Here is an 18,114-nt window from a genome sequence, read left to right as displayed (position 1 = left end):
TCGCAATCTCGGGTTTCCGAATCCGCTGAACAGCGCTCGCTGCACCTTTACGCGCGCGGCCTCCCGCTCGCTCTGGTTCACACTCTCGATAGACTTCACGCGCGAAGCAACCACATCGCTCCAGCGCAGTGTCCCGTACACAGTGGCGACGCCGTCGACCGCAAGCGAATAGGTTGAAACATGTTCGTTCATCTGAACGACGTACGCAAGTCGGGAGTGAGCAGAAATCGAGCGAGACACCCTGTGCCGTCGTTATTCGCCAGCAGCCTCGCTGAACACGGTGGTGAAAGCTGACAACGGGCGGGTCAGTCGATCGTGAGCACGCCTAGACGCCAAGGCGAAATCGCTTCGGTCGAAAGCTTGCGCTGCGCTCGGGCTTCGGCGCTATCAGTTTCTCCACCTCTCGCGCCACCGTCTCCACCTCGCTCGCCTCGATCGGCTGAGTCAGTCCTCGGCCGTAGCGTCGACGGCCAAGACCTTGTTCCTAGTCCCCTCGTTCGACTCTCTCCTCTCTTCTCCTCACCTCCCTCAACAGCGCCCTTTTTCCCTCTGCCAGCACAAACCCGTGAGTTGATCCGTCTCGCGCGACTACCGCACCCTTCTTGACCACGCATATTCTGTCCAGCAGCTCGACGCCCATTTCCAGAATGTTCGTCTCGAAGGTCGCCCTCTCGCTCTGCCTCGTCGTCCCTTGTATCGTCGCCCTCGCGGTCCCAGAATCCGAACCTGTCCTCTCCTCCCCTACCCCAGAACAGCACGATGTGCTATCTCGGGACGACTCGAGCGCAAACCAGGCAGTCAAGGCGGTTGCACCCGCCTACTACTATCGTCCGCCGCGCTACTGCAGGTGGCGCCCCTGGTTCCGCGAGTGTCGACGATACAGGCCCCACACTGCTCAAGGCGAAGAGGCCACGTCTGAGGACAGTCCACTTTCGAAACGCGACCTTGACTTGGACGACTTGGACGACTTGGACGACTTGGACGACTTGGACGATCTCAACGTCGTCAGATTGAAGAAGCGTGACCTCGAGTCGGATCTCGTCGAGAGGGACGAGTCTCAGCACGGAGGCAGCTTGGTCGAGCGCGATGCGAAGGCGCCTCTCGGATTTGGATACGGGCCCGGCTGGGGTTACGGAGGTCGTTACGGCGGTGGCTACGGTTACGGCTACGGCCGAGGATACGGCTACGGCTACGGCTCTGGCTACGGATACGGCGGCAGGTACGGCGGCGGATGGGGCAACAGGTACGGGCCTTGGAGGAGGAGGTCCAATCCCCAGATCGCTCGCGATCAAGCTCAAGCCTAGTTGATGCCTTCGATGCCTTCGTTATCTTCCTTTACAATTTCAGTTCTCCCTGTTGTTCTGCCTTGTAGACCCTCGTCTTCGTAGTGACCCCCTTGAACATAGCTTCGCACGCTCACTCTCCTTCCTCCTCTTCTTCCAGCGTAGCAACTGCAATGTCTTTGCCCTCGCAAAGTCTGTGTGTCCCCCTCTAAGAATCCGTTTCTGTTCGTGATCTCTCTTGGCGACGTTCCTGCCTTCGCTTCTGATACTGTCAACCAAGAGAAGCCCATCCAGCTTTTCATATGACTGTCGGAAAGTAGCTGTCTCCGATGCTAACAGACTCTCTCACACAATCCACGAGACGTTGTCCCGAGCGAGGACATATAGACTTTGATTCTCATGGACATTCAGTTCGCGGACCTAGAAGAATACTCTACTTGATCTCGAGGAGCTCGACCTGTACAGAAGAAGAGCGCGAACAAGGTCAGATATCTACTCGTTGTTTGTCGGAGCTAGAGTGAGAGCGAGAACCCACCTCGAAGATCAAAGTAGCGTTGGCAGGGATAACGGGAGGGTATCCGCGGGCGCCGTAGGCGTAGTCGGGGGTGCAGGTGAGCTTGGCCTGTAGGAGTCGTAGCGGTTAGAAGGCAGAACCAGACAAGAGTTCGAAAAAGATACTCGCCTTTTGTCCGAGCGAGAGTTGAGGAACACCCTCATCCCAGCCCTTGATGACCTGTCCGCGGGCACTTTTGCGTCAATTTCTGTCGTCTCGAGACACCATCAAGGTCCGAAGGGCGGAAAAAGCTTACGCGACCGACACCGATGGCAGTCTCGAAAGGCGTTCCGCGGTCAACCGAGGAGTCGACTATCAAAAGCAGTACTGTCAGCAGAAAGCGACTAGGCGAAGGGTCGACTTGCGACTTGACTCACACTTGGATCCGTCGGGGAGGGTTCCAGTCTATGTGAAACATCGGGACAAGGGTTAGTGACGTGGGACCGGAGAGGCTCGCGAACGAGCACAACGCACGTAGTGGATCTTGACGGTGTTGCCGGCTTTGGGGAAGTTGACACCGTCTCCGGCCTTGAGAGTTTCGATCGAGACACTGCAACGCACGGGTTGACACGCAATCAGCAACCAAAGCGGGAACCGAGAGTAGTCATGCCGCGTCTCACCCCATGTTTCTTGCGGTAGTGGAAAAAGTTCTGAGCGGAGCAGAGGTCCTGATGAGTCTGGTGAACATGAAGGCGGAGAAGACTGGCAAGAGGATCCGACAAACCGAAGTGAGAGGTTCGAGGTCAAGGTTGCAAGCGTGATCTACGAACACTCCTCTCATCGACATGTCTGCGTCTCCGACTCCAGAAGCATCGACACCCATAGCAAGCAAGCCAAAGGGCCCAGCAACGGCTCCTGCCAAGCCTGCCAACGTCTTCTCAAAGTGAGCTCTTCCCGCCCCATCTGCTCATTTCGGCTCCTCTCATACGTTACATTTCGTAGCGATGGCTCCTTCCTAGAGCGCTTCAAGAAAAGTGCGACAACACCCGTCGACCAAGAGAAAGAAGAACGAGAAAAAGCACTGGCAAGGTGAGTCGGCACTTCGTTCTGTCCCCTCTCGGTCCCTGTCTAGCATGTGACACTATCTGTCCTGCTTGACTCTCCCATGGCTACTCCGATACAAGTTCGACGACTCGACGCTGACCGTCTCGAGCCGATTCCTTCCGTCTCTGTGCTGCTGATCCTCGCCCTCTTCCAGGAAAAAGGCGATGGAGGATAGATTGTGAGTCGCTCATCTCGTGTATTAGCCATAGGTGATCGCTCACAAAAGTGATTCCTGCAGCAAACGTCGGGGAAAGCGCCCATCAACGGCTGACGTGGATGCCGAGTCGAACAAAAAGTCGAAAGCAGCAGAAGACGACAGCACTTTGACGGCCTACCAGAAAGAGGTCAAGCGACTTGCATCCCGCAGCCTCAAGGACGAGGGCTACGAGATGCGACCGATGCTCAAGTAGCTGTTTCCGGCTTTCGATCCTGTGGGCCAATTCCCACCAGAGACTCGCGTATCTATCTATCTCGCTCCTCGCAATGTTGTAGTATTCTTCTCGCGCCCTTGTGTAGACCCTCCATCATGCGCAAATGCTCTCACTCTCGAGAATTACCGTCTGTCTGGATGCTTAGAGATCTCGATGCTTAGAGTTCTCGATTCGAGAATGGCTCATCCTGGCTCTTTGCCCTCGTTGACCATCGACTCTGCGTGGATTGGGAGCAGACGGAAGGCGATGATATCACCAACAAACGTCAGGGAAGTCAAGAATGATTTTCTGGGACAACCGCCATCCCGCTCGCACTGCGTAGTTTCTACACCTCATCTCGCGGAACTCCTCCAGTCTATGCTCCCTCAGCGAAATCCTGCTTCTCTGACTTGATCACGAGACCAGACAGGTCGGCTTGCGAACCGACGGGAATACCATTCGGAGATGCTTGGTCAAAGGTTCTACGAAGAGAGAGGTGGTGGTCAGTGCGACAAGTCCAGGTCGCTCGCGCGTCGCAATCGGGCTTACCCAAGGTATCTCAATCGCTTGACTCTCGGCTTCTCTGCCTCCTGGAAAAGGAGCTTGTCATCCGCGGCCAACTTGGCTGCCTCGAGGTGCTTCTCGTTCCTCTCCTTGAACTTGTCAGCCGATGGTGCGAGGTTGTGGGCAATGTAGCGAGTCAACCAGGGCTCAGAGTCATCCGAAGTCGAGGGTCCGACGCGAAGGTAGAGCGCCAACCCGATCGCGGCCAATGACAGCTTTCGCCAGAAAGGCGCGTTGAAGCCTGTCGCGCGCGCGAGTCAGTGCGGGTACGAGATGCCGCAGCTGGACTTCAAGATCAGTCCTCACCTTCTTGGGGGAAGTGTTCGGTCGATTCAGCGTGAGCGTGGGAAGAAGCGGGTCGAACTCCTCGAACCGAGCGGGCGCAAGCCTGCGGGACGCTTGGTCGGGCTACTCGTGCTAGTAAGCTGGCCGTTCGGAGAGCTGACGACATGGCTGCGTGGTTATGGCGGTCGAGCTGGGCAGCTGGCTGCGTCCGCCTCGCGTTCGATACACTTCGGGAATACGGCATCACGTCTTCTTCCTTTGCAGCTCTGCGCTAGACTATTCAGAGTCTTAAATGCTCTTACAATATAGCGATAATACTGTGCGGTAGAGACTAATGTCTGTAGGACGAGCCTTAAGTCCGCGGTGAGCTCACGGGAGATACAAAACCACGCCTCGTTTGAATCTTGATGCACCTTTGAGCGTACGTATCGTGCGCTCTTGTTAGGCGACATCGTTGCGTGCTTTTGCTGAGTGTACTTGATTTTACGTCAGCCCGAGAAATTGCTTGATCAGCGCACCACCCGTGTCCGAAACTTGCGTTTGCGATCCTTCTCTTCCTTCCTTTCCATTCTCCCTCATCTTCAGAAAGTACCACTTGAGCGATGGCTGCCAATTCTGCATTGTTCCGACCTCTTGTCATCGGAAACATCAAGTTGTCGAACCGTCTTGCTCTTGCGCCCCTCACTCGCTTCCGCAACAACGACACGCATGCTCCTCAAGCTCCCTCTGCCGAGTACTACTCCCAACGCGCCTCCTACCCAGGTACCCTCCTCATCACTGAGGCGATTTTCATCGACGCGAAAGCCGGATCTTACAAGAACGCACCCGGTATCTTTACCGATGAGCAAATCGAGGGCTGGAAGAAAGTCGTCGAGGCCGTCCACGCGAAAGGGTCATACGTATACCTTCAACTGTGGGCACTCGGTCGCGCTGCGGATCCCGAAGTTTTGAAGGCAGAGACGGGAGAGGCCGTCCACTCCGCCTCGGACGTCCCGTTCGAAGGAGGAGCGACGCCTCGCGCACTCTCCAAGGAGGAGATCGCCGACTATGTCGGATACTACGCACGTGCTGCCAGGAACTTTGTTGAAAAGTGCGGTGGAGACGGTGTCGAGAGTGCGTCTTTCCTTTACACCAGTCTCGAGAGGAAATAGCGCTTATCTTCTCTTCTCGACGGCAGTTCACGGTGCCAACGGCTACGTACGTCGGTACCACTTGCATCGCATCGATGAAGATAGCTGACAGTGTGGCTTTGACCGTACTTAGCTCGTCGACCAGTTCCTTCAAACGAATTCCAACAAGCGAACCGACGAATTCGGAGGTTCGGTCGAAAACCGTGCTCGCTTCCCGCTTCAGGTCGTCGATGCTGTCGTCGAGGCGATCGGGGCCAAGAAGACTGGAATCCGCCTCTCGCCCTACTCGACGTTCCAGGGCATGAAGATGGACAAGATCAAGGACATCCACGAGACTTTCAGCTACTTCACCACTCAGATCCGCGACAGACACCCTGAATTTGCCTACATTCACGCCGTCGAGTCTCGTATCGGCGGTAATGCCGATGTGCCGGCGGCCGAAGAAGAGAATCTCGACTTCCTCGTGCGCTTTCCTCCCGCTCTGTCGGGCCATTGCAAAGTCAGAGACTGATTCCGGATAATCCTCGTCGTTCAGTACAAGATCTGGACTCCGCGTCCTTTCCTCGTCGCTGGAGGCTTCGAGCAAGAGAGTGCCAAGGAGGCCGCCGAGAAGTACGAGAACAGTGTGATCGTGTTCGGTCGATACTTCATCTCGAACCCGGACCTGGTCAACCGAGTCAAGGAAGGTGTGCCGTTCGCCGACTACGACCGAAGCACTTTCTACAAGCTCGGCCCGAAAGAAACCAAGGGTGAGCACTTCCTTTGTCGGCTCATTGCGGTGGCTCGACATGTCGTTGACTAGCATCAACTCTGCGGCAGGTTACACCGACTACCCGACAGCGACTGAGCAACCCAAGCTATAGATCCGAATTTAGAAGCGATATACTGTAGCGCATTGAGCATAAACATCATCTCATCCGTGACATTCAAAATGGTAGCGCGCAGAGCTGCAAGCCAAAGCTGTTCTACTATTTCACCTGACCATCGTAATATCCTTCAATCGCTATATGCCATATGGAATCTCGCTTGTGCAGCCAGCTGGCGGATTCAGCATCGGAATACTGTAGACTCCAGTTATTTCAAATTCCGATTTCCTTGCTCGAATGAACGAACATGCGCGATCGCGTCGATCTGCCTTTCAAGTCAACATCCTCCCTGTCTGGGAAGAGCATGCAAGCGTTCACATTTCCGGCGCCCGAGTCGGTGCAGGTACCGGACCGCTTCCCCACTAAACCCGCGAACGATCATGCTTCAACATCGCACCGATCTGGCGTTAGCTCGGCTCACAGGCATGCACGCAGTATCGGGACGGCTCTCGAGACCTTGAAGGTGTTGTCGGACCAAGCCATCACGCCAGCAAAACGCCTGAACGAGGACGAACAGTCTGAGGAGGAACTTCGGGGAGAGGTACATTCGCTTGCCATCTCACGGTTATCGAGCCAAGACGGGGCCTTACACTTTGCGTATCTCCAGGGGATCATTGCGAACCTCGCCTCCTATGGCTGGACCCATCAGACGACGAAGAACGGCATTCGCATCTTTCGGCTCGATGTGCCTGATGGCGAAACCGCGGACGGGACGTTCAGATCGCCCCTCGACGGCAGAATGCACGTTACAGGGGGCCTGCGGAACGGGGTCACCTCTCCCGGGATGGAATATGGTGCGAGAGCGGCAGACGTTCTACCCTTCTTCCGCGGAGAAGGATGGATTGAGGGTAGCTGGAAGCGTGAAGACGTAGCGTGAGCATGTCTGTACTCTCGAGCTCGACGATTTGAGGCCGAAGCTGACGTTGATCCAATCCGGCAGCGCAACGATCGCGTCGCTAGGTGCTCGTGCGGTCTGGGACCCGCGTTTCGAGCAGGGCCGCAGCCACATTGTCGAATTGCTGAGCGAGACCGATACATTATTGCACATGTACATCCGAGGACAGTTCGTCGCCGATCGCGATGCTTCTATGGTCATGACCATCGCAGCAGACGATCGTCCGGGCAGAGAGGATGTGCTATTTGTCGCTGGCTGCTCGGTGGATGATGCTCTCGTACCGGTTCGTACACTACTCAACGATCTTCTCTTGCGATAGCTCACCATGTCTACCTCATCCAGGCTTCAGCATCTCGAACTTCGGTCATACTGAATGGCTTTGCCCTTCGATCTCTGCCTCGACCTCCGCACTTCGAACCTCCTCCTTTACCGCAATTACCCGCTGTCAACCTTGCTCCCACTCGCCCGGCGCATCGCCGCACGAAATCGTCTGCTTCGGTCCTGAATGTCCAGCACACTTTCCTCGCCCCTCAACCTCCACTGCCATCGTCCCTTGCGCTCAATAGCTTTTCTGCCCCCTTGCACGCACCGCAGCCGCCGGCACCGCCTCCACTGAAGCAGGCTTTGTCGACTTCAACCCTCGCTAGCAGTATAGCGAACAGCCCGCCTGAGGCTGAATCAGCTTTCCCCTTCCCTCTCACCACAGTGCCGTCGATTCCCAAAGACATTCAATCCCGATATCCCGTAGTTCCTCCGGCAAATCGGCCTGGACTTGCTGTGAGCATGGTGATTCGCGCCCGTCCAGGCTACAATCTGCCTCATTCGATGCTGCAGCAACTCTCGGTACATCTCCCGCTCTCGATCGCTTCGATTGGCCGGTTCCTGTCTACGCAAGGTTTTGCGCCGTATCTCGTGAGGGATTTTCACGGGATCAGACTCCGCGAGGAAGCTTTCGATGCCGCCAGCGCCAAATACCACGTCATCTTCTCGCTCGAACAAAGTGGCGATGATGAAATCAAGATACGCTTCTTTGGAGGAACCTTCGGCGGACGGTTTGACGTGGAAATCGAGCACGTCAAGCCCGGCGGCTGGCGGATCGAGTACGATGTCGCTCCTGCTTCTCTCGATATCGCTTCCGAGCACACGGAGAAAGAGGTGGGAGGTTCTGGCAGCGGTCGTTGGAAGGCAAAAGTAATAATCAATGCGGACCGCTCGAACGCTCCGCAGCAGCGCGGACGGCCCGAGGATTCGCCGTTGTTCCCGGACGACGGCTACGCAGATATGGCATTGAGCCCGGGGCCTTTTGGAGGATGCACGCTCGTGATCGACGCGTTGGCCACGACGCCTCATCTGCCGGTCGTCGTCACAATTACGAGGTCTTGCACTGTCGCTTCGCAGCCACTCGCGAGGATCATGCGTGGGCGCTCGAAAGCTCTCGCTCAAGCAGCTCAAGTCGCTCTCAGCGATAATTCGGCGTCATACGGTAACTCACTCGAGGAGTTCCTCGCGAGTGGAAGGGAGGGAGACGAGCGGGCAGAGCTCCTGCTGAGAGGGGCCAAGGTAGTCATGCAAGAGCTGGAACGGGCGAGTCAGGAAGAAAGCCGTGGTTCGAGTAGGTTCGCCACCTCGGCGCTGTTCGGAGAGCCGGCCTGGTCACCTCGCTCGACGCAATCACGGAAATTAGGTCGGGCTCCAAGCTCTCTTTCGTTGCGGTTCGCCAACACTTAGTACAAATCCCCGCCACGTCCGACTCTGACTGCGCATTCGACATCGTGCTCGTCGGCCAACCCGGATTATTCGAAATCACACTCCGCGGAGGAGCTTTGTCCCCTTCATTTACCCCAACCTTTTACTCGCCTGCAGCGGCTCAGCCCCCAATCACCGTCACATGACCGTCTTTTTCTCCACGCGGTCGATAGGCTGCCCCCCTCATAGGGCACATCCCCACGCCCTTTCTCCTTCTCCCTCCTCTTTCCTCATGGATTCGCCCAGACACTGGAGCGAGTGCGTTATAGAGCCAGCCATCCAGTACAATGACGAGTTTGAGGATGCACAGCTCGTCTTCAACGCGCCCGATCCGCCTTCCTTCCCTCCGCTCACTAGACATTGCGCGCTACCTCGTTACCCCAGCCCTACGACCTCCGTCTGTTTCAACATGCGACAATTCCCTCTGGTCAACTCCCTCTCTAGATTCGAAAGACTCGGAAGCTGGAGCTGGAGAATTGGAGAAGGAGGGAGGCGAGCGTAAGATTGTCGTCGTCAAGTCGCGCTCATCAAGGGTCGGGCTCAAGCTCGTCAGTCGAGTATGCATTCCTTGGTGAGTGCGCCTTCTATACCTTGACGTGCTTCTCTAGCTAACAGGTTCCGATGAGCACGTACGGGCAGCAAGGTCAATCGATCTCTCATAGCCAGAACGGCTAGACCAAAGCTCAACCCGTATCTCTTTCCCCTTCAGAAACAGCACACCTCGTGCGCCAATGTCAAGCCTTGTCCTCGTTGCAGTCGCAAAGGCATCGAACACCTCTGCGTGGATGCGCCTGTGGGTTTCGATCAACATAGCAATCCGACTTGGCGAGTGCTGACTCGACCGCCTTGTACGACCGTCGCAGTCTCGCCGAGGTTCATCGAAGAACAGCGGCAACCCTTCCAGCTGTATGGCGATTCGTCCTTCTTTGCGCCGCATAACCTCTCACCCCGTCGCGAAGTCGTTGCCTCGAGATTCCGACATTGGTCCAGCGCCGACGCGCTCGAATGTTGCCGTCTCGTCTTCGCCTTCGTTGCCTTTCACCAGCATGTGATGCTCAACAATCCTCTCTCGCGTCTCGAATGCAAGCTTCCCCGTCCATGCGAGAACCACGATTCTCCGCACGACTTGAATCTGAATGTACTGTTTCAAGAGCAGAAATATTCACCGCTCCCATCCGTTTCTCAGACTCTGGCACGTCCTCAAACTCGTTCTGTGCTATGTACCATGTCCGTTAGTGCTGCGATATCCAACGATTCTCGGAATCCCCTTGGCGATGCTTCTTCCGTAAAGCGCTCTGGGTTTTTCTGCGCCAAGGACGCAATTACTTGCTTGATTGTTCCAACAATGATTGTTTTGCAACTGCAATAGCCAAATTCTTGCGACGAGAATCCTCCCGAATAGATCACAAACTGTCCACTTCTTTGACCTGCGAACCCGGTTCTTCCTTCCCTTTTACCACACTGTCCGCCGTACTCTCTCGGTTCAACTGAGTGACAACCGTTGCATTCTGACCCAAAACTCGCGATGCTTCCTTCAGGGCGTCACCTCGAGGCCCGTGGAACGTCCGGCGCGCGAATGCGAACCACGAGACGACAATGTAGAGCAGCACGATTCCGACGACGATCGGAGTGTAGTTGAGCGTTTGTGAATCGACCGGCGTGGTGGTCGGCAGGCAGAACACGATCGAGATGAATGCGACGTAGACGACTGCTGCCAAGGCGATCGGACTGTCGCTCAAAAGGCACAAGGTCAGTAAGCCTGCGCTTGTCAGATACAAAACGAGCTCAGACCTAAACTGACCGCGAGAGTTTGCCGAGGTAGAAAGGTCCTCGGATCGTCAGGAAGCGCTCATTCTCGATTAGGCGGAATACGACCGGGAGAGCGTAGCTCAAATAGAGGCCGACGGTTGCGATCGAGGTGACCGCCGCGAACGCAACCGCCGAACCGAGCGCGGGCAGGATCAAGATAAAGGCGAGGACGACCGCGAGCCATACTGCAGCAGTAAGGGAGTGTTAGAGAGGCTCTTTTTGGCACGATTCGAATGAGAGGGGCGGGATGCACCTGTGCGAACCGGCGAAGCAAATCTGTCGTTGACGTGCGCAAACCACTGTGGCAAGAGCGAGTCTCGACCGCACGAGTAATACATGCGAGAGTTGGACGTGATCGAGAATGTGCCGCACTGTCCCGAAGAGCATGTCAACGGACGGCTTATCTATGCAGAAGAGAAGGTCACTTACGAGAACGACACAGAGAATGATTATCGAAAAGGCAGCCGTTGCGCCAGTTCGGCCAAAGACATCGATGAAAATTTGCAAGACGGGCTGTCCAACCGGCGAGTCGACCGTCGTTTCGAGATCTTGGATTGAAAAGAGGAAGGACACGAGGACGAAGAATCCAAAGACAGCGGACGCTCCGACCGACATGATCACTCCGAGCGGAGCAGCACGAGCAGCGTTCGCTGTCTCCTCGGACATGTGCGCCGAGGCATCGAAGCCGGTGATGGTGTACTGCGCGAGCAAAATTCTGAAACGAGCAACCTCGAGCGTGTCAGTGGATCGCATTGGACTGCAACCGATAAGGACGTACCCTGTAATTGCGACGTAGGCTGGACTTGCTCGTTCGCTCCATCCGCTCGAATCGCTAAAAGTAGCAAAGACTTCCTTGGCGGTGCGGTGTGTCGGAGCCTTTGCAAGAAGCGCAACTGCGATCGAGAACACGCCGACCGAATGCAGTGCGATCGAAGTGCGGTTCAGGATTGCGAGGAAACGGATGCCGAACGTGTTGACAAGACCGCCAAAGACCAAGAGTCCTGCCGAGATTCCAACTTCTTTCGCGACCGTGACTTCAAAGCCATGGAGGGAGGCGAGGGTGGCGATTAGGCTCGAACATCCGTACACGATTCCTGCCGTGACAGCTGCTTGACCCAACAGGTTGAAGTAGCCTGTAGCATACGCTGCGAAGGGAGAATGCGAGGTCCGTGCCAAAAGTGCAGCCCACTATCTCGGCATTGGGTCAGTCGATGGACAAACAGTCTGAATTCTTGAGGCAAGACTGACATGGTAGGGTCCACCAGAAGTTGGCACTGCCGAGACGATTTCTGCCATCGCAAGAGCGACGAACCTTTCGGGGCTTGTCGTCAACCTCCGTGCTGAAATGAGCGAGACTGCGAAAGGGACTCACATGGTACAGAATGATACGACAATCCAGCCTACGCTCATGACCCCGGGTCCTCCATTCGACAAGCCAAAGGCGAATTGTGTTGTGATTCCGGTGATAATCGAGATGATCGAGAACGAGATGCCAAAGCTTTCGAGGGTCGAGAATCCACGCTGGAGCTCTTATCGTGACGGCAAGCAAACATAGTCGAGCCAGTCAGTAGAGGATTCTGGCGAAGAGAGCGAGTTGAACTCTATCGCGCGAAAGCATCGGATTTCCCCACTTGCGCGCGAATAGCAGGCGGTCCGCTTGCAATGGTGAGTAGCCATGGAGGAGTGCCGCGACGTACCCTGCTTGTAGCCCAGATCAGCAAGGACGTCGCCATCGCTACCTCCTCGGGTCTCGACGGTCTCGTGACCTAGTTCAGCTTTTTCCGCCATAGTCGCCAATAACACGCTAATAAACTTGTTGGGGTAGCGCTTGAATTCGAATGATGTGAGAGCTGTTCAGTGGTCGTCGGCAATGGCGTTGATTGAGAGTGCTGAGAGTGTGCGTGTGAGAGCGAGATAGCGTAAACCGAGAGTCGGAGAGGGGAGATGCGGTTCCAGGCACAGCGAGATAAGGTCAAAGTTTCTTTAGACCCGAGTCGCCCGAAGTTCCCGACTTTACCCTGACATTGTTCTCCTGCTGCCGCGCGCTTATAGTTTCTCCAGGTTCTGCGAAGGGATTCGCCGGTACTTGACGAGATTGTGCGAGCGCGGCAAGAAGTTTACACTGATCCGCGCTCGAGCCGCAACGCACGGTTCCGAAGCATGTGCACTGCAGCCTTCAACTCGCGCTGAACAGGACATAACTGTGGGTAGGTTGAGCGTGAATGCTCCAAACAAGGCCTCGTTGATGACGCTACCTGACTAGCATCTGGAGAAGAAAGCGGAGGCCTTCAAGCTCGGATTCCACCTGACATGGGTACACGTGCCGAGGTGCAGCAAGCGCGCCCGAAAAGGTGTCATCTAGACGAGTACGAATGCCCGAAAATCCTGTACCAAACCTAAGCATACTCCAGAATACTATTTTACGCTCGGAACAAAGACACCTAGTGAAACTATCACTAGTAAGCATCGGTCCTCTTGCCCGGTTGTTGTGACCAGAGGACGTCATTACGGGGACCCCGGACTCATAGTTCAATACTCTCAAGAGGTGCTTGACCCTCGATCGTTCAACGCCTGTTCACGACAAGCCGGAACACAAGCAGACTTGGGAATCCATTCATCGGGGTCAAATCGCAAACGGGCCCTGCACGCTCAGATCGCACAACTTGCATACGCCGCTGAACGGGGAACAGGTCATCACTGCAACATACTCAAGACAAGTCTACCCGGTAGCGACGGGCTTCTCAGGGAAGTCGTCAGAAAACACCGAAACAGAGAAGGCCAAGATCGTGTGTGCGTCTCCATCTCAGGCATACGGCTTGGCCTAGCTGCCTGTATCTCTCAACCAGATACAACAGAATCTCACGGTCAGATAGCATCGTCTCAGCCAAAGCGCAGCGCGTGGGTCAAGGCTGAAGATTTTGGTTTGCTTCACGGACCCCGTTGAACTACTTTTGAAATGTCTCTATCACGTCCACAACCTTCGGAACCCTTCCTCTGCGGTGCAAAGACCCGCTTAGACCGACTCTGCAAGAACGAGACCAAGCAAAAGTCAATACAGTGTCCGTCCGAAAGACGAGCAAGTCGCGGAGGGGTTGCGCACCTTGGAGTTGAGCGTTCAACTTGGAGACCTTGGACGCGACCGAGAGGTCGAGAGTCTTGTCTCCAAAGTCGATCACGAGTCCACCGAGGACGGCCTCGTTGACCTTGTTCTCGATGATGAGGCTCTTTCCGTTCTGGGCCACTTGACTCGACTTGAGCGAGTCCTCGAGGCGCTTCTGGAGGTCCTTCTCGAGCGGGGCGGCGGTGGTGATCGTGACCTTGACCTCGCCACGGTGAGCCGACATGATCTCGAGGAAGTCCGAGATGACCTTGTCGGTCTCGTACAGGCGGCCGTTGTCGGCGAGAACCTCGAAAAAGTTCTTGGTGAGGTCGGAAGCGCCCTTGGGGGACGACTTCTTGAGGAGGGCCTCGATCCCCGAGGTCTTGTCCGAGGTCGAGAGGATGGGGTTGGCAAGGAAGTCTTGGACCGAGGCATCTCCGAGCGAAGCCTTGACGCCCTTGAGGTCAGCCTCGACCTTGGTCAAAGCACTGGAGTGGGAACACTCGAGTCAGTCACGGCGGCGAGACGAAGCCGAAGCGAAGGATGCGGAAGTCCCCGAGACTCACTCGTTCTTGACGGCGGCAGTGTAGAGGGCACCAGCGTACTTTCCAGCGAGGCCTAACAAGTAGACAGAGAGTCAGCAAACACACGCCTCGATGATCTGCCGCAGTGGAGATCTCGGCGGGTTGAGTTGATCTCGGTGGGAGACGTCTACTCTCGCCGCCTGCGCGAGGCAACAAAGAGCATTGTGGAAGCTGCAGACTCACCGTTGAGCTGGATGGGCACAACCTGGCAGCGGAGGAACGGGACGAGCGAACGTGAGCCGGCTAGATCGGATCAGGTCGCGTCAACCGCGAGATGGCGCTTGGCGCGAGACTCACAACGTGCTTGGACGCTTGGGTAGCGTATCCCCGGACAGACTGAAGGGCTTGACGAGCGAACATCTTGGACGACAGCGGGAGCGGGAGCGGGAGGATGGTGATGAACCTTGGGGGGACGACCTCGCAAAAGCTTGCAGGCCATCCCGCCGTCCTCCTCTACTCTCCACACCCTCGGGACCGTCGCCCAGCCCACAGAGTGAGTGTGCTGCATCCACATACCCGCTGTTGCGACTGCGCGCGTGCCGCCAGCGCCCGTGGACGACCACGGTTCGATCGATTCGATTCGCCCTTTCACCAAATTATTGGAACCGACTCGTGTCGCATCCGAGCCAGGCCTGCATCGTGTGAAGCGTAGCACCAGAGTCTCACGGTCTCAAACAAGCTATCGTCTACGAGCTGCGTGCCCCCGACGAGGGAGAAGCTGCGCGAGATTCGTCGGACGTGACCAGGCGCACAACTCGCTTGATCTACGCGACCGGACCCCGATCGCGCGCAAGAGCACCGTCTACGCCTCGAGAGACAGCAGTGTACTGACCCTTGTTTGTCACGACGCGCGCAGTGTCGTCCTTCTTCCGCAGTGTCAGCGACTCCGAGTCCTCTTCCGACGAGGAGGAAGAATTGACCTCGGGATCTGAATCGGAAACGCCCGCGCCCACCACCGCGGCCAAGCCCAAGCGCAACCTCCTCAAGAAGGCTGGCTCCGACTCGGACTCGGACTCGAGCAGCGACTCGGACTCGGATTCCGACGACGACGACTCGGACGATGACACTCCCGCCAAGCCCGAGGCAAAGAAGCCCGCAGGTTCTCGTTTCCTTAAGGGCGCCGCATCCGACGACTCGGACGACTCGAGCGACGACGAGCGCGCCAAGGTCGTCAAGTCGGCCAAGAGCAAGCGTGTCGACGAGGTCGACTCGTGCGTCAAGACGATCGACAATGCCGGCAAGATCAACGACTGGGTCTCGATCTCGAACGGTACGTCCTTTCGATTTCGCCCTGGATGGGCCTCTGAATGAGACTGACCGCGTCAATACTTTTCTCACGTCAGAATTCGACAAACTTGTTCGTCTCGTTTCGCGCCAGGTCAACACGTCGGATGGCATTCCTTCTGGCTTCTACAAGGCTCTCTCGAACCTCGACGAGATGCTCGCCGCCGCCCAGCAGAACCGCAAAAAGATGAACGCTACCAACGCCAAGGCGCTCAACTCGATGAAGCAAAAGGTCAAGAAGACCCAGCGCGAGCACGAGACCCAGCTCAACAAGTACAAGGAGGACCCTGAAGCGTTCGAGAAGGCTGCCGAGGCCCCCGCGGCTGCCGCCCCGACCCCCAAGGCCGTCAAGAAGGTTGTTGTTGACGACGCCGACGACGATGGTTTCGAGACCGTCGGTGCCGCCAAGGGCAAGGCCGCCGCCGCTCCTGTCTCGAGCGAGGGTATCTACAAGGCTCTCGCCCAGGTCATGGAACAACGTGGTCGCAAGGTCAGTGCATTTCTCTATTTTGACAAACGCTATTCGGAAGAATTAAACGCGCAATCGATAATAGAACACCGACCGCAACGCTCAAATCGCTACCCTTGAAGGCCTCCTCACCGTTGCTGCTTCGCCCTACCAAAAGATCCGTGTGATCCTCGCCCTCATCTCGGCCCAACTCGACTACAACCCTGCGACCAACACCCACATGCCTCTCGACTCCTGGTCCGCTGCTCAGAAACTCCTCGACACCCTGCTCGACCTCCTCCTTGCTGAGCAGTCTTACGCCGTGCGCGAAACCGCTCCTGACTACGACGACCAGGTCGAGCGTTCGCCCTCTGCCGAAGAGCCCGTCGTGATCGTTCGCGGTTCGATCATTGCGCTTGTTGACCGCCTCGACGACGAGTTCACCAAGTCGCTCCAGAACCTCGACCCTCACGCTGGCGAGTACATCGACCGACTCAAGGACGAGACGGTCATCTACCAGACCATTGTCAAGGCCCAGATCCTCTTCGAGAAGACCAAGGGCCCCGAGCAGATTGAGCACCTTGACCGAGTTGTCATGCGCCGGCTTGAGCACATTTACTGCAAGGTGAGCGAGCATCCTATAACCCCTTCTACCCGTCAGGCTCGTTGCAATCCTGATCCCCCTCTGCCGTGTCGGTGTTGCTAGCCCGATGTTGTCGTCAAGGCGCTCGAGACCGCGCTCCCTGCCATCGCCAACGATTCGACGATCTGGCAATCCCAAGCGAGCACCTCTTCGGGCGAGTTCTCGGCGATCGCGCTCGTTCGCGCGGTGTGCATCCACCTCTACAAGACGAGCAATTCTCTCCTCCGAACTCGTGCCATGCTCTCTCACATCTACCACTACGCTCTCCACGACGAGTACTACACTGCTCGCGACATGCTCCTCATGTCGCATCTCCAAGACACCGTCGGCAACGCCGATGTCAACACGCAGATCCTGTACAACCGCACCGTCGTCCAAGTCGGTCTCTGCGCGTTCCGTCTCGGCCTCATCCGCGAAGCCCAATCGACGCTGCAAGAGATCTTCGCGACTCAACGCGTCAAGGAACTCCTCGCCCAGGGAGTCCAAGCTCAGCGCTACTCGGTGCTCACGCCCGAACAAGAACGTGCCGAACGTCAACGACAACTGCCGTTCCACATGCACATCAACCTCGAATTGCTCGAAGTCGCGTACCTCGTCTCGTCGATGCTTCTCGAAGTCCCTCTCATGGCCCAGTGCAGCACCGATGCCGAGCTCCTCAAGAAGCGAGTCATCTCGAAAACGTTCCGTCGCATGCTCGACTACGCCAACCGTCAAGTGTTCACCGGACCTCCCGAGAACAAGCGTGATCACGTCATGCAAGCGACGAAGGCGCTTCAGAGCGGAGACTGGCAAAAATGTGTCGAGTTGATCCACTCGATCAAGGTGTGGGGACTCATGCAAAACGAAAAGGCGGTCAAGGAGATGCTCGCCAAGTAAGCCTTTACCTTGCTCTCCTCGAGAGAGTCTTCTGGGCAAATTCTGACCCTCTTCTGTCTCTTTGCATAGGAAAATTCAAGAAGAAGGTCTACGAACATACCTCTTCACGTACGCGCCGATTTACTCGACCCTCTCGCTCGCGCACCTTTCGTCGTCGTTCTCGCTGCCGCTCTCGACCGTTACTTCGCTCGTGTCCAAGATGATCTGGACCGAGGACCTTCCCGGAGCGTCCCTTGACCAAGTCACTGGAGTCGTCGTGTTGAACCAGGCGACGACCGAATTGTCGCACCTGCAACGACTCGCGTTGCAACTCGTCGACAAGGCGAGTCAAATGGCCGATGGATCCGAACGTTACTTGGACTCGAAGTTGCAGAGCAGCGAACAACGCGCCGATGGAGTACGAGGTGGCAACGACTCGAAGGAAGGTGGGGGACAAGGCGGTCGGGAACGAAGAGGTGGAGGAGGACGTGGACGAGGTAGCGCACGGGGTCGTGGGGGTGCTGTGAGGCAGTTCAACAGTGGTTCGCTCGGACGAACGGTGAAAGTTTAGATTTCTCCGTGGTTCTGGTTAGATCGAACTCTTTTGTTCCCCTT

At 56.5% G+C, this 18,114-nt stretch overlaps 9 protein-coding genes across 9 annotated transcripts; 5 read left to right on the top strand and 4 right to left on the bottom strand.

Moving 5' to 3' along the window:
* Positions 1-647: 647 nt before the first annotated feature.
* Positions 648-1,304, top strand: JCM15063_004054 (uncharacterized protein; the record flags this gene model as incomplete). Its single annotated transcript, XM_076677098.1, has 1 exon — positions 648-1,304. The coding sequence occupies one exon, from the start codon at positions 648-650 to the stop codon at positions 1,302-1,304; it is 657 nt and encodes a 218-aa protein (XP_076535617.1).
* Positions 1,305-1,716: 412 nt separating this feature from the next.
* On the bottom strand, positions 1,717-2,461 carry JCM15063_004053 (FKBP-type peptidyl-prolyl cis-trans isomerase; the record flags this gene model as incomplete). Its single annotated transcript, XM_076677097.1, has 7 exons — positions 1,717-1,740; positions 1,819-1,905; positions 1,966-2,016; positions 2,093-2,148; positions 2,214-2,241; positions 2,311-2,386; positions 2,457-2,461. 7 exons carry the CDS (start codon positions 2,459-2,461, stop codon positions 1,717-1,719), a joined length of 327 nt encoding a protein of 108 aa, XP_076535616.1.
* Positions 2,462-2,621: 160 nt separating this feature from the next.
* JCM15063_004052 (uncharacterized protein) lies at positions 2,622-3,290 on the top strand (the record flags this gene model as incomplete). The annotated part of the gene is made up of 4 exons (XM_076677096.1): positions 2,622-2,719; positions 2,779-2,865; positions 3,035-3,058; positions 3,119-3,290. The coding sequence occupies 4 exons, from the start codon at positions 2,622-2,624 to the stop codon at positions 3,288-3,290; spliced, it is 381 nt and encodes a 126-aa protein (XP_076535615.1).
* A 376-nt stretch (positions 3,291-3,666) lies between these two features.
* Positions 3,667-4,305, bottom strand: JCM15063_004051 (uncharacterized protein; the record flags this gene model as incomplete). Its single annotated transcript, XM_076677095.1, has 3 exons — positions 3,667-3,772; positions 3,840-4,095; positions 4,161-4,305. 3 exons carry the CDS (start codon positions 4,303-4,305, stop codon positions 3,667-3,669), a joined length of 507 nt encoding a protein of 168 aa, XP_076535614.1.
* Positions 4,306-4,741: 436 nt separating this feature from the next.
* On the top strand, positions 4,742-6,132 carry JCM15063_004050 (alkene reductase; the record flags this gene model as incomplete). The annotated part of the gene is made up of 5 exons (XM_076677094.1): positions 4,742-5,252; positions 5,317-5,336; positions 5,403-5,732; positions 5,805-6,018; positions 6,089-6,132. 5 exons carry the CDS (start codon positions 4,742-4,744, stop codon positions 6,130-6,132), a joined length of 1,119 nt encoding a protein of 372 aa, XP_076535613.1.
* Positions 6,133-6,439: 307 nt separating this feature from the next.
* Positions 6,440-8,758, top strand: JCM15063_004049 (uncharacterized protein; the record flags this gene model as incomplete). The annotated part of the gene is made up of 4 exons (XM_076677093.1): positions 6,440-6,676; positions 6,743-7,008; positions 7,076-7,313; positions 7,373-8,758. The coding sequence occupies 4 exons, from the start codon at positions 6,440-6,442 to the stop codon at positions 8,756-8,758; spliced, it is 2,127 nt and encodes a 708-aa protein (XP_076535612.1).
* Positions 8,759-10,179: 1,421 nt separating this feature from the next.
* JCM15063_004048 (uncharacterized protein) lies at positions 10,180-12,373 on the bottom strand (the record flags this gene model as incomplete). The annotated part of the gene is made up of 8 exons (XM_076677092.1): positions 10,180-10,504; positions 10,578-10,770; positions 10,839-10,956; positions 11,015-11,300; positions 11,364-11,773; positions 11,834-11,897; positions 11,958-12,114; positions 12,283-12,373. The coding sequence occupies 8 exons, from the start codon at positions 12,371-12,373 to the stop codon at positions 10,180-10,182; spliced, it is 1,644 nt and encodes a 547-aa protein (XP_076535611.1).
* Positions 12,374-13,598: 1,225 nt separating this feature from the next.
* On the bottom strand, positions 13,599-14,629 carry ATP5 (F1F0 ATP synthase subunit 5; the record flags this gene model as incomplete). The annotated part of the gene is made up of 5 exons (XM_076677091.1): positions 13,599-13,609; positions 13,686-14,173; positions 14,252-14,303; positions 14,453-14,474; positions 14,567-14,629. The coding sequence occupies 5 exons, from the start codon at positions 14,627-14,629 to the stop codon at positions 13,599-13,601; spliced, it is 636 nt and encodes a 211-aa protein (XP_076535610.1).
* Positions 14,630-14,666: 37 nt separating this feature from the next.
* On the top strand, positions 14,667-18,070 carry NIP1 (translation initiation factor eIF3 core subunit c; the record flags this gene model as incomplete). Its single annotated transcript, XM_076677090.1, has 6 exons — positions 14,667-14,766; positions 15,126-15,539; positions 15,613-16,043; positions 16,108-16,626; positions 16,708-17,516; positions 17,590-18,070. 6 exons carry the CDS (start codon positions 14,667-14,669, stop codon positions 18,068-18,070), a joined length of 2,754 nt encoding a protein of 917 aa, XP_076535609.1.
* Positions 18,071-18,114: the final 44 nt, after the last annotated feature.

The sequence above is a fragment of the Sporobolomyces koalae genome (assembly GCF_050403365.1).
Source record: "Sporobolomyces koalae JCM15063 DNA, S_koalae_JCM15063T_v1_ctg7, whole genome shotgun sequence".
NCBI lineage: Eukaryota > Fungi > Basidiomycota > Microbotryomycetes > Sporidiobolales > Sporidiobolaceae > Sporobolomyces > Sporobolomyces koalae.
This window is presented reverse-complemented; position numbering and strand designations above follow the sequence as displayed.